General features: G+C 42.9%; 1 protein-coding gene across 1 annotated transcript in view; it reads left to right on the forward strand.

The window, feature by feature from the left end:
* LOC135246857 (NACHT, LRR and PYD domains-containing protein 12-like) overlaps positions 1-14,079 on the forward strand; it is a 58,194-nt gene extending 44,115 nt beyond the window's left edge. The window contains exons 5-7 of the mRNA XM_064320142.1: positions 2,374-2,547; positions 11,297-11,470; positions 13,989-14,079. Coding sequence (XP_064176212.1) covers positions 2,374-2,547; positions 11,297-11,470; positions 13,989-14,079 — 439 coding nt within the window. The remainder of the gene's footprint in view (positions 1-2,373; positions 2,548-11,296; positions 11,471-13,988) is intronic.
* Positions 14,080-14,715: the final 636 nt, after the last annotated feature.

A 14,715-nucleotide genomic window follows, 5' to 3' on the forward strand; every position in this document is an offset into this window, starting at 1 on the left:
AGATTAAACAGTTAAATTTCAATAAACCATTTCAATGAATAACCTAATGTTGGTGATTGGATTTCAAATTAAAGAGACGTTCTAAAATTTTTAATTAGAGAGTCACGGTTTCCTTGACTGGTAGCATTAGTGAAACATTATTGGTCCATTCCTGGAACATCAGTGCCATCTGAACGCGTCTTCTCACCTGCTGGTCTCGCCTTCAGCAGACTGTACACCAACCTGACCCCAAAGCACGTAGACATGCTCATATTCCTTAAAAAATGCTTAGGTATTAAGTTAGGCCTATTAGTTTATTACAAAGTTAAGCATTAATAAGCAGCATTAATAAGCACCATAAATAAGCAGCTTTAATAAGCAGCATAAATAAGCAGCATTAATAAGCAATATAAATCATTTGCATTAATAAGCAGAATTAATAAGAAATATCTTTTGTCACCATCACAGTGGCAGTTCAGCCAGCCCTTAGCGGTCCCTCCTCTCCTGAACAGATTTCTCAGTCTGTGAATCTGTGTTTTTATGATTTTGATTCTTGTAGTTTTGGCCTTAATACACAATCCTGTTTAATTGATTGTTTGAGCATGTCTTAATAAAACCTCATTAATTAATACAGCTCATTAATTGGTAAGTCTGTTTTGAGTCATTCTTTTTATAGGCCATGTAGAAGATTTTAAGCTAATCAGTTTATCATTATTAATAAAGTAATGGGTGCCGACATTCGATTAAAAAAATTGCACAAAATTTGCATCCCTAATTAAAACCAGTCGTTCTGACATTGAATATGTTGTTAACATTTTGAAATTATATTTCCTCAAATGTTTAACACTGAGATTAAAAATATGAAGTAGAGAACCGTCCTTCTTTGGGACCTGGAATTAAGGATAATAAAAGTTTTGTTGGGTTCCTTCTTTGGGAATCACACGTATCGCCCCTTTTTGTAAGAGGCAAGAAATTCTTCCTCTTAAACATGGGCAGCGCTCTCTTGGGTTTGAGAGTAAATTACTCTGTTGAAATAGAGGGTTTCCCTTTGAACTGGAATCTGTAGCACTTGGCTATCGTCTGTAGTCCTTGTCTGTAGTAGTGCTGCTGTGTCCTATGTGCTCTTCCAGGAGGGCGGTAGCCTCCTTTAAAATTGGACACGCGCCTGTCTGTCAGAGCCAGACAGGTGCAATGATGAGACACTCATCATGACCGGCTGTCATTCCCCATAGTTTGATTTTCAACACAAGATGATGAAACAGAAGTTAATTTATGGCACCAACACAGTGATTGGTTCTTGCAGACATGCACACCCTAGTCAGTGTATAAGTGTGCCATGTACTTTGCACGTAAATTGCTTGAGCTTCCCTTAAATGCTATTTCCTACAATCCACACTATTATACATTTGACAAAATAAAGTCTGACCTGACCAGAACTCTAGTACCTACCACCATCACCAACAGACCCCCCCCCCCTACAATGACAGGGGTGCTGCATGGTAGTTATATCGCCCCTACAGGCGCAGGAGAACTAGCAGCCCAGCTGGCAGTAAATAAGGGGCTTTGTATGACTGGTGTGCCCTTATGACTAAGTCTATCAGTTCTGTATATGTTGCATGTTCTCCTGTAAGTGTCTACTGTGATAGGGTGGCAGTGTAGTATAATAGCTATGGAAGTGGTCTTGTAACCTAAAGGTCACAGGCTCTATTCCTGGGTGGGAAACTACCATAGTACCCTTGAACAAGGTACTTAACCTGCATCACTTCAGTATATATCCAGCTGTATAAATGGATGCAATGTAGATGCTATGTGTATAAAAAATGCATCTGGATGAGTGTCTGCTCAATGCCTAGATGGATGGATGGATGTATGGATAATCTTATTTAAAGTGATTTGGCCTTTAGCTGTGTGTTAGGTTGCAGTGCTGTGGGACGTTTGTCACAGAAAACCAAAAGTAAAGAAGCAAACACACTGTCCACTCTGAAAGATGTGTGTTCTCTTTTACATCATTACTTTTGGTGGTAGCTGTGTCAAACATCCCACAGCATTGCAAACCAACTGACTGACCACTCTGAAAGATGACAGCCACACTTTTTGAATAGGATAAGCCTAGAGAAAAGATCATAGAAAAGGTAGATGAGCCCTTAGCCCCAATTCTAAGAATTTTCAGAATAAGAAAAGGGGCCATTTGGGTCAGAATTACATCTGCAGAACTGTCAGAGTTCAGTCCAGCAGGATGTCTGATTCTCAGGTCCAAAGTGCTGCAGCTGGAGAGTGTAGCACAGACATTTTCCTCAGTGCATCATCAACCTTAAAATCCTCAATTTCACTGTTCATCACTGAACATTATCATTTGTATCATTCCTGAGTTGATGTATAAACTCTTCTTTGCAGACTGAACAGCTGTGACCTCACAGAGAAGTCCTGTGATATTGTGGCCTCAGCTCTCCAGTCATCAGACTCACCCCTGAGAGATCTGGACCTCAGCTACAATAACCTGGGAGATTCAGGAGTGGAGCTGCTCTGTGCTGGACTGAAGAGTCCAAACTGTAAACTGCAGAGACTGGGGTGAGTAGTTCTGTGTATTGTGTGACCTTAACAAAAAATAATTCCTGAGTATGGTTGTGTATGTCTGAATTTTGTCACAAGGAAGAAAACAAATTTACTGATTGCATTTTCAAAGCCTGTAACCTCAATTATTGTGTGAATATGAGTTTGCAGATCAGCGTATTGACTGGGGTATGCTCATACACTACATTTCCAAAAGTGTGTGGACACCTGAACATCACACCCTTGTTGAACATCTCATTCCAAAACCATGGGCATTAATATGGAGTTGGACCCCCCTTTGCTTCTGTAACTGCCTCCACTCTTCTGGGAAGGCTTTCCAGAAGATTTTGGAACATGGCTGCGTGGATTTGCTTCCATTCAGCTGCAAGAGCATTTGTGAGGTTGGGCACTGATGTTGGGCATCAGGCTTTCTAATTCACTCAAAGGTGTTTGATGGAGTGGAGGTCAAGGCTCTGTGCCAGCCAAACTCTTCCCCACCAAACTCAGCAAACCATTTCTTCATGTGCCTTGCTTTGTGCACTGGAACAGCGTCATGCTGAAACAGGAAAGGGCTTTCCCCAACCTTTTGCCACAAAGTTGAAGCACACAATTTCTTGAATGGCATTATATGCTGTAGCATTATGCTGTAAGATTTCCCTTCAGAGGAACTAAGGGGTCTAGCCCAACCCATGAAAAACAGCCCCAGACCATGATTCCTCCTCCTTCATACTATACAGTTGGCACTATGCATTTCACCAAGCCCAGATTCGTCCGTCAGACTGCCAGGTAGAGAAGTGTGATTCATCACTCCAGAGAATGCATTTCCACTGCTCCAGAGTCCAATGGCAGTGTGTTTTACACCACTCCAACTGACGCTTGGCATTGCACATCATGATCTTAGGCTTGTGTACCGCTGCTTGGCCATGGAAATCCATTTCATGAAGCTCTTGACGAGCAGTTTTTGTTCTGATGTTTCCAGAGGTAGTTTGGAACTCTGTAGTGAATATTGCAACCATTGTTGTAGTCTGTATTAGTATCTGTTTGCTGTTAGTGTTTATCTCATAAAAAACACGTTTTCAACGTACAAAAATGCCAAGTTACTCAAAAGTATTGATATCAAAATGACGCCAAGTTACGATACTACAAACAATATAGGCTATCTTGCCTCACCGAAATGACATAAGATGTATCTCAAAGCAATGCTACCCAATATTTCCTCAGTTCTTTCAAGTCACTTGGCCCTGTGTATAAGCATGCACTACATGAACAGGCCAAACATATGTGTGGATGGCTCTCTCACAGTCAAGATTGATTGAATAGGTGTGTGTATGTCCAATTTGTATTGGTATGTAGGCCTATGTATTTCGCTGCCCAGGCTTTCTGTTGCGTGAATGATAGTATATTTCTTGGTACAAGTGTGTTTGTGAATGTGAATGTAAGATGCTGCCAGGGAAATGTCCCCATGCGGATAAAGAAGTTCTCTATGTATGTATGTACAATATGTGTTTTACATGCAGTATTTATTGTACGTAGCAAATATACAATAACTTGCACATGTACTCAAATTCAGTTCAGAAGCAAGTATAAACATGTTTTCTGGAGAAATGTGCTTCCTGTCGTTGCTCAGCAGCAGTTCTGTACATTAATGAATTTATACATTAATTTCAATGTACAATGTTCAATGTGTTCCATGAGGCAATTCGAAATATTTGTCTCTTTGATCTGACAGAAAGTTTGCATGACATTGTGAAATGGTAAGATTAGAAAACACAGGGCCAAGTGACTTGAAAGAACTGAGGAAATATTGGGTAGCATTGCTTTGAGATACATCTTATGTCATTTCGGTGAGGCAAGATAGCCTATATTGTTTGTAGTATCGTAACTTGGCGTCATTTTGATATCAATACTTTTGAGTAACTTGGCATTTTTGTACCTTGAAAACGTGTTTTTTATGAGATATCAGTTCTTTTTGCAAAGCGTTTTATTATGAGAGTGAGAAATGCGACCCTGCAAGAAACGGTTGTGGATTATGGCTATCGTTGTGTGAATCTGTACAGTCTGATGAGCGTGTACCGTTCAGCAGTTTCGGTTTGCTATATATGTAAAAACAGTGGCTGTGAGAAAGGATGCAGTGGCGTAAGCGTAAACGCATCAGAAACTCAGATGGAATATGGTATGTACTCACGGATTTGACGTCCATCCAACGAGCCTTGACTGACAAAGTAATCAACACGCCCGTAGAATTATAACTACCTAGGTCGCAACTTGTGTAGCCTTCTGTCCTGCTCCGTTGTCTGTTATTTCGTGGAGATGCACTATTAGTGTTTGTAAGGTTTATCCTTCTGTCCTGCTCCATTGTCTGTTATTTCGTGGAGATGCACTTTTAGTGTTTGTAAGGTTTATAAGGTATTTTGATAGGCTAATCTGCAGGTAGGAATCCTCTTCGCCGTTTTGCTAAACTAGAACCAGAAAACATGATAGTGGAGAATAGGAGCAGACGCATATGTCCCAGCAGGCTTTGCATATGAGAGAATAACAACAGTGTGAGAGAAATTAAATTGAAATTACGAAATTCCGTAGTTGAAACAATATGTTTTTAGCAGAATGGGCATGTAGGTGAAGGTTGACATGATCACGGAGTATAGTGCGAAGTAAATGGAGTGACCATGAGCGAGCTTATATTCCTTATCAAATGGTATATATAACAGTCGGTATTGAAAATTGGTTGTTGAAGTGGAGGGTCAAATAACATAGCACACATTATTTGCCTGTAATGTAATGTAATCTATTGCACGAATGTGTTTTTCTCATGTTCAGTGCTAGTAGTTATACTTATGAGTGAATCATGATTTTAAATGTAATGTTTTAATGCGGTGTTGCAGAACGTACATACGTAGTAATTGTGTGTAGCCTCTGTGGCTAGATAGAGAACAGGGCGAGGTAACATGAATGTAGAAACGTGGCGTTTGTTGATATTAAGGTTTTGTACGGTAGCCAAGTGAAGAAATATAGTTAGTAGAAATGGCACAGTGGTGAACCGGTGTAACTTTTAAATAAAAGGAATACATTTGCGTCATGAAATGCATATGGGTGGCCGTGAGTGAGTGAGGTTTACCAGTGTGTGACTTCGTTAGCTAATGCCATAGCTATGCAATGCGTGAAATATCATTAGCGAACCTGCCGGTGGTTTTAAAGAAAAACACAAGCCAGTAAAAGCACAGAAGAGCTTCCGTTGAATCCATATGGCTTAGCAATATTGTAGCCGGTCAATAACTGAACGTACAGACGGTAAGTCATAATGCATATATCTTAGCAATATTGTAGCCGGTTAATAACTGAACGGTGAACGGCGGGTAGATTCTGATAACACATTTTCCAAAAAAGGCAGAAGCTTCCGTTAGTTTCACAAAGGCGCCTTTATACAGCTTAGTCAGCAGGGCAGAAATTATGTGTGTATTACGTGTTTGTTCTTATTGTATCTATTTAGTATGAAGCGTTCCCCTGCTGCCGGTTCCCCCTACAATGGGCTTGTGTTTTTTGAGTACATTTGTATTTAGTTCCCACATTTTGGTTGCCTAGGTCGACCTTGGTCCACCTGTATCTTTCTTCCTTTGCTAGCCGGATGATACGTTAGGGGGGAGACAGCTGGTGCTCATTGATACACTCCTTTCCCATATACACTGGGCCTGTGCTCTCTAACTACATATCTTTCCTCATACAATGGGCTTGTGTTTTTTAGTACATCTAAATTTATTTCCCACAATATGGTGCAAAAGCAATAATTAAGAAGTAGTAGACAATTATTAGTGAGGGTCGAAGCAAGTTAAAGAAACGGGTTCCAAGCTGGGCTTGAACATACGACCCAGTGTTTTCAAGCCTGTAACCTTACCCACTAGGCCACAGACGGATTAGCTGTTCAACCTGCGGAGTTGCGGAATGTACATAAGTAGTAATTGTTTGTAGCGTATGTGGGTAGACAGAGAACAGAGCGAGGTAACACGAATGTAGAAACGTGGCGTTTGCTGGTATTAAGGTTTTGTACGGTAGCCACGTGAAGAAATATAGTTAATAGAAATGGCACAGTGGTGAACTGGTGTAACTTTTTAATGAAAGGAATACATTTGCCGTGACTTCGTTAGCTAATGCCATAGCTATGCAATGCGTGAAATATCATTGGCAAACATGCCGGTGGTTTTAAAGAACACAGGCCAGTAAGCACAGAAGAGCTCCCGTTGAATCCATGTGGCTTAGCAATATTGTAGCCGGTTAATAACTGAACGGTGAACGGCCGGTAAATATGGTGCAAAAGCAATAATTGACAAGTAGGCTAGTAGACAATTATTAGTGAGGGTTGAAGCAGGTTAAAGAAACGTGTTCCAAGCTGGACTTGAACCTACGACCCCATGTTTCCAAGACTGTAACCTTACCCACTAGGCCACAGGCAGACTAGCTGCTTGAATGGGAAATGTTTCAGAATAAAAATGTATGGGTATTTTGCGTGTGTATGTGCGTTTTTGATTGGGTCGTGTAGGGCAGATTTGGCTGGTGTCCGTGAAATGTCCAATGGGGAGACATGTTGTTAGTGGGATAGGCGGCAGGAAAAATAAGAATGAGAAGAAGAAGAAGAAGAAAGAGAAGAAGAAGAAGAAGGAGAAAACGCAAAATCCCCTTAGTTTGGGGCTTTATTGTGTGGACATGTGAAGTTGCTTATGAATTCTGTCTGTTGAAATGGGGTCAGAATGTACAGAATTTAATGTTTTTAAGGGCTGAGTGTCTGTGGCTGTTGTGGTTATTTCTGTGGGGAACCCTGAAAAGTGCCAAACTCTCGGTGCTGTATAGGTATGGGGCATGCCCCCGCCAAGGCGTAACTTGGCGGGATGGCATACCTGCCATCCCAATTAATAATGGTGATGACAGTTTAGCATTTAAGTGCTAAAAGTCTTCACTGTTATAACACTTTTTTCAGTGTTAATTAATTATTCATTTATTTATTATTTTTCAGTTGGCCCACTAACTCCCCCACTTGCTGGAGGACACCTTTATTTATACAATTACAATGTTTACATATAACAGTGGTGAAGTCACTTAGATTTTCAAGTGAGGCAGTTATATTTGTTCCATTGATATGTGTTCAGTGAGAAGGTTTTGCCATTGTGTGAGACTCAATGAATTCCAAGATTTTCAATTTCGAAGGATAGTTTTTTTGGTGATCGTTAAGATGATCAATATGGGTTTTATGTATTGAGATGGTGTGTTGATTGTAGGCAGATTTGTGTTATGCTAATGCTAACTTGTGGTTTGCATCTTGCAGTGTAGCTTCTGTCATTCTGTTTGTGAAGTATTCTGCAGACAGGAGGTACTGACACATCCATACCTGTATTATGAAGAGTGTTTCTGATTTGTAGAACAGGTGTTTGGGGGTTTTTCTTCATTATGGTGCAAATGTGTTACATCCCCTGCCTCTGCTTGCCTGGGTAGTGCAGGTGGAGGTTGTTGCTTAATTACCTAATTGCCTGATTTCCTCCACCTGCCTGTGAGCCAACATAAGCCCAGCAGTATGAGGCAGGGGAGATCTTTCTTTCGGGTTTCTTTTGGGTGGTTTGTAGTTGGCTGTGTGTTTGTGTTTTGTGGGTTGCATAAGGTTCATTTCTTTGAGATCTTCGTTGGGGTTTTTTTGTGTAGCTTGTGGTTTGCTTTGTGGTTTTGGTGTTTGTGAAGATCCTTTTTGTTTGGTAAACTTTGTGGGTTTCTTTTGTTTTAATTTGTGTTTTAGTTTTTTTTATTCTAATAAATGTCTGAGTTTTTAGATCCGTTTTTGGATTTATTTTTTTTGGTACATTGGACTGGTTGTTGTGGCTTTTTCGAGCCGGCCGTGACAAAATGGGTACTCGCTTGGATCTGCCATCCCTGCGGACACTCACACACTTCCCTGCAGCGGCGAGGACGCACGCAGACACACACTTCCCTGCGGCGGCGAGGACGCGCGCAGACACACACTTCCCTTTGGGCGGCAAGGACGCCACGTGCAGACACACACTTCCCTGTGGGCGGCAAGGACGCCACGTGCAGACACACACTTCCCTGTGGGCGGCAAGGACGCCACGTGCAGACACACACTTCCCTGTGGCGGCGAGGACGCCGTGCGCAGACACACACTTCCCTGCGGCGGTGAGGACGCCGTGCGCAGACACACACTTCCCTGCGGCGGCGAGGACGTGAGCTGACACACACTTCCCTGCAGCGGTGAGGACGTGAGCAGGCACACACTTCCCTGCGGCGGCGAGGACGCACGCAGACACACACTTCCCTGCGACGGCGAGGACGCACGCAGACACACACTTCCCTGCGGCGGCGAGGACGCACGCAGACACACACTTCCCTGTGGCGGCGAGGACGCACGCAGACACACACTTCCCTGCGACGGCGAGGACGCACGCAGACACACAGTTCCCTGCGGCGGCGAGGACGCACGCAGACACACACTTCCCTGTGGCGGCGAGGACGCCGTGCGCAGACACACACTTCCCTGCGGCGGCGAGGACGCCGTGCGCAGACACACACTTCCCTGCGGCGGCGAGGACGCCGTGTGCAGACCCACACTTCCCTGCAGCGGTGAGGACGCGCGCAGACACACACTTCCCTGCAGCGGCGAAGACGCCACGCACAGACACACACTTCCCCGCGGTGGTGAGGACGTGCGCAAACACACACTTCCCTGTGGCTGAGAGGACGTGCGCAGACACACACTTCCCTGCGGCGGCAGTGGCAGACTTCTCTGGAAAATTTGTGGACGTTTGGTTCTTTTTTTTTTTTTCTTTTTTGTAGTTTTGTAGAGTAAATTGGGAAAAAAAGGCCAATGTACCTTATAGTTTTTTTTGTCTTTTTTTTGTCTTATGGGTGGGGGTGTTATGTCCCCTGCCTCTGCTTGCCTGGGTAGTGCAGGTGGAATTAGTTGCTTAGTTACCTAAACTTTGTGGGTTTTCTTTTGTTTTAGTTTGTGTTTTAGTTTATTTATTCTAATTAATGTCTGACTTTAGAGAACAGTTTTGAACGTGAAAGAGTGCTGCATGTTAACATTTTGAAATTATATTGCCTCAAATGTTTAACACTGAGATCCAAGATTGGAAGTTGAGAACCGTCCTTCTTTGGGAGCTGGAAATAATGAAAATAAAAACTATGTTGGGTTTGATCTCTGGGAACCACACATATTTCCCCCTTTTTGTAAGAATGAAGGAATTTATGCCTCTTAAACATGGGAGCGCTCTCTTGTGTTTGTCAGTAAATGACTCTGTTGAAATGGGGGGGTTCACTCTGAACTGTAGCCCTTGGCGATTGTCTATAGCCCTTAGAACACTGCAGCGCTACTATAGCTATGTGCTCTTCCAGGATGGCAGTAGCCTCCATTAGCATTGGACACGCTACTGTCTGTCACACACTTGGTGAAACTGGATGCTTCTATGGAGGTCTGGACCAGATGTCATTCCCTAGAGTTGGCTTTCAAACACAAGATGATGAAAGAGTTTATTTATGGCACCAATGCAGTGATTTGTTCGAGCAGAGATGCACACTTCAGTCAGTGTATAAGTAAGCCACATACTTTGGATGCACTGTAAGAGAAAGAGTACTTTATCATATGACAAAATATTAGAGTTGCCAATAACCATGAATAGAATACTTTAACAGTGTTAAGAGGCGATCATTTTATTTACAAGACATGGCAAGATGGACTGGACACTATTCTATAGGAGATCAAAGGACATGCACCTGAAGATATTGTAAGATAAAGAAAAGGAACACAAAGAAATTGTGATGCATACCAAAAGTGCTTTTTATGAAAGATTTTTGGATAATGAAATAAATTGTTTGAGCTTCACTGAAATGCTATCCAGAGAACATCTCCCACAATCCACACTAGTTGACATTTGACAGAATAAAGTTTGACCTGACCTAAACTGTAGTACCTACCGCCATCCACAGCAGGCGAGGAAGGGCACATCCGACTCTGCCAAAAAAAATAAAAAAAACGACAATCAGAAACTCTGTTAGTCACTCAGTGAGGGGAAAGCCCGCACACCCCTGGAGTGAGACCATGAGGCCTATATAGGGCCAGCAGCTACTCAGGCAAAGTGGAGCAGAGTGGTGGCTGATGGCAGGGAGGGTCAGGGCTCCAGAGGCCCACAGCACAATACATAAATATGAGAATGTGCACTACTTCCTGTTACAGTGAATCTGCCTTTAGCTGTGTGTTGGTTTGCAGTGCTGTGGGAAGTTTGTAACAGATAACCAAAAGGAAATAAGCAAAGTCACTGTTCACTCTGAAAAATGTATGTTGCCTTTTACATCTTTACTTTTGGTGGTGGCCAAACATCCTACAGGACTGAAAACTAACTGGCTGTCCACTCTGAAAGATGGCAGCTGCACGTCTAGTATGGGATGGGAGGGTTAAGCCCAGAGAAAAGATCATAGAAAAGGTAGATGAGCACTTTGCCCTAATTCAGCGAACTGACAGTATGAGAAAAGGGGACATTTGGGTAAGAATTACATCTGTAGAACTGTCAGAGTCCAGCAGAATGTTTAATTTTCAGGTCCAAAATACTGCAGTTGGAGAGTGTAGCACAGACATCTTCCTCAGAGCATCATCAACCTTAAAATCCTCAATTTCACTCTTCATCGCTGAACACTGTCATTGGCACATTTCCCGTGTTAGATACATGCTTCATGTATACCTAATATAGTAATACTATAATATATTTACTCTTCTTTGCAGACTGAACTACTGTGAACTCACACAGAAGTGCTGTGATATTGTGGCCTCAGCTCTCCAGTCATCAAACTCACCCCTGAGAGATCTGGACCTCAGCTACAATAACCTGGGAGATTCAGGAGTGGAGCTGCTCTGTGCTGGACTGATGAGTCCAAACTGTGAACTACAAAGTCTGGGGTGGGTAGTGCTGTGTACTGTGTGACTTTAAAGAAGTAGAATTTGTGGTGATGTGTAAGAGTGTGAATTTAATCACCGGGTGCAAAAAAAAACCTCACTAATATTCAGAACCTTAACATATGAGCACATTAACAGGGGTGTGCTCATATGAAATTATGGGTGGCAAGACATTGTACCCTGGAGAGACTATCTACTGCTGCCAGGCATTCGTTCAAGTGTTCTGTGACATCAAGACCTTCAATAATAGGAATCCAGGAATCTAAAAATAACAACTAATTAAGGCTTACCCCATCTGGGTGAAGGGACTAAATATCTAAATATTCCAGGACATGATCTCTGTATTATTTTATTGAATGACATTCAGAGCCATCTGGGCACTGACTCTAACAGTGACCCCAGAGTAGCTGCACATCCTGCTAGTGAAACTATCAATATTCCCAGTGAGTAAACCAGTTAAGGTATTACCTCTAAACTTTAAGTTACTGTCGTAACCCTAGTTCTCTGATACACAGAGTGGAGAGATCCACCTATAGGAAATGACAACCGGTCATGACTTGTGTAGAAGCATCCCATTGCACCAAGTCTGGCTCTGTCAGACAGTAACGTGTCCAAAGGAGGCTACCGCCCTCCTGGAAGAGCACATAGGACCCTGCAGTGTTACTACTCCTCAGTGAACGTATTCACTTCACATGAGCGGCAGGCAGGGCGGTCTTGGTGGATCTTTCCACCGGGGTTACGACAGTAACCCAAAGTGCTCTTTCATCATGTTGTGTTTGAGATCCACCAACCGGGAGATATGGACAACTACCAGATTGCCCTATGCTCACAGCTGTGGCTCGATTGCTTGAGCCTGACACGCACTTGTTTGTGGTAGAGAGTGAGAGAGGAATGAGTCTTGTGGAGTTTGGAAAAGTTAGTTACAGGATTGTATTGTGCTTTGAAGTGTGTATTTGTTATTTCATTTGAGTTAGTAAGGATTAGTAGATATTAGTAAAACTAGATATAAGCAGGAAGTAAGTAAAACGAGACTGGAAAGAAGGGGGAAACCACGAAAACCCGGAACCACCCGAATAGTGAAATCACGCAAATACAGGGGAGTGAAGCAGCTCAGGGAACACAGACACAGAGACGGCACTGGGGAGACAAGTGACCGGGAGAATGAAAATACTGGGACGGAGGATGTGAAAAATAATATACTTACAGAAACATAAAATAAACACTAACAGCAAACAGATACTAATACAGACTACAACAGTATGAGAGTTGCCGATAACCATGAATAGAAAGCTTTAACAGTGTTAAGAGGCAATCATTTTATTTTCAAGACATGGCAAGATGGACTGGACACTATGCTATAAGAGAGGAAAGGACATGCACCTGAAGAGATTGTAAGATAAAGAAAAGGAAATTGTGATGCATACCAAAAATGCTTTTTATGAAAGTACTTTGGATAATGAAGTAAATTGTTTGAGCTTCCCTTAAATGCTATCCAGAGAACATCTCCCGCAATCCACACTAGTTTACATTTGGCAAAATGAAGTCAGACCTGACCAAAACTCTAGTACCTACCACCATCCCCACCAGACCGAGCCCCCCCCCCATTACAGGGTTTGGGGGCACTGCATGGTAATTATCCTGACAGTAAATAAGGGGCATTGTACTACTGGTGTGCCCTAATGATTGAATCTATCATTCCTGTATGTGTTGCATACTCCTCCTGCAAGGGTTGACAGAGATAGTCCTTCTAAGGACTGTTTTATACTTCTGTGTAGTCCGCATAGTTTGCTTGATTCACATTGTGTGCAACATTTGCAAACGGGCAGAGCATTTATATGGCATGTTGTACAGGTACAGGTTGTGATTTTCCACCCACTTACAGATACCTTCAATTCCATATCTTTCATCGCCTTTAATAAACTTTTATCACATCCATACTGTATGCTGTGGGAATGAGGCACAGACGAGGCAGACAGTGCTGGCAACATGCCTGTAGAGGACTTTTATTGTTCATAACAAGAGAAATCACCGCGCTCACCCGTTTTAATTTTTTGATGCGCAGAAACCGAAGAAATGTCGTCAATTGAAAAGTAATCGGTTTGCACTCAAAAAAATGGCTACAAAGCTTCAAAAAATGTAATTATTTATTTTTTATTAGTTATTTTTAATGCAGATTCATGCACAAACATTTTGGCGTGTTGCTTTCTTCAGTGTGCAGGTACAGTGATTAAGACATTCCACCTTCTTATAAACAGGTAACAGCTGCCTTTCATTAGGTCTGCTGGCCAATTATTATGAGGCAATTATTTATTAAGGCTGCTAGACAATCATAGTCTCTAGCGCGGTCCAGGTCTGAGTGCGGAGTGGAGGTGCTGAAACACAGCCCTGTCCCTCCGGCGCTGTCCAGGTCTGAGTATGGAGTGGAGGTGCTGAAACTCAGCCCTGTCCCTCCGGTGCTGTCCAGGTCTGAGTGCGGAGTGGAGGTGCTGAAACACAGCCCTGTCCCTCCGGTGCTGTCCAGGTCTGAGTGCGGAGTGGAGGTGCTGAAACACAGCCCTGTCCCTCCGGTGCTGTCCATGGTGCAGCAGGCTGGGCCGGTGAGACACAGGTGAAGTAGAGCTGAGTGGCGGCTGGTGGCAGGGAGGGGCGGGGCTCCAGAGGCCCACACCACAGTACATATATATGAGCATGTGCATTACTTCCTGTTACAGTGAATTTGCCTTTAGCTGTGTTAGCTTGCAGTGCTGTGGGAAGTTTGTCACAGAAAACTAAAAGGAAATGAGAAAATTCACTGTCCACACATGAAAATTGTGTGTTGTCTTTACTTTTGGTGGTGGCCAAACATCCTACAGCACTGAAAACTAACTCACTGTCCACTCTGAAAGGTGGCAGCTGCACGTCTAGTATGGGATGGGAGGGTTAGGCCCAGAGAAAAGATCATAGAAAAGGTAGATGAGCCCATTGCCCCAATTCAGAGAACTTACAGTATAGGAAAAGGGCCCATTTGGGTCAGAATTACATCTATAGAACTGTCAGAGTTCAGTCCAGCAGGATGTTTAATTTTCAGGATTGTGGTGTTTCTGAAAGGATTGTGAATAAAATGGTATTTTATTCTGCTGGTAAAGCCGGGCATTAACTCACCGGCACGGTATGTGTGTACATCTTGGTGGGAGAGTGTCCATCTGAACAACATGTGAGCTGCTGTTTAGATGCAGTGTTACATTGTTTAGTTTAGTCACTTTTCTGTG

This window comes from Anguilla rostrata, unplaced genomic scaffold (genome assembly GCF_018555375.3).
Source record: "Anguilla rostrata isolate EN2019 unplaced genomic scaffold, ASM1855537v3 scaf0952, whole genome shotgun sequence".
NCBI lineage: Eukaryota > Metazoa > Chordata > Actinopteri > Anguilliformes > Anguillidae > Anguilla > Anguilla rostrata.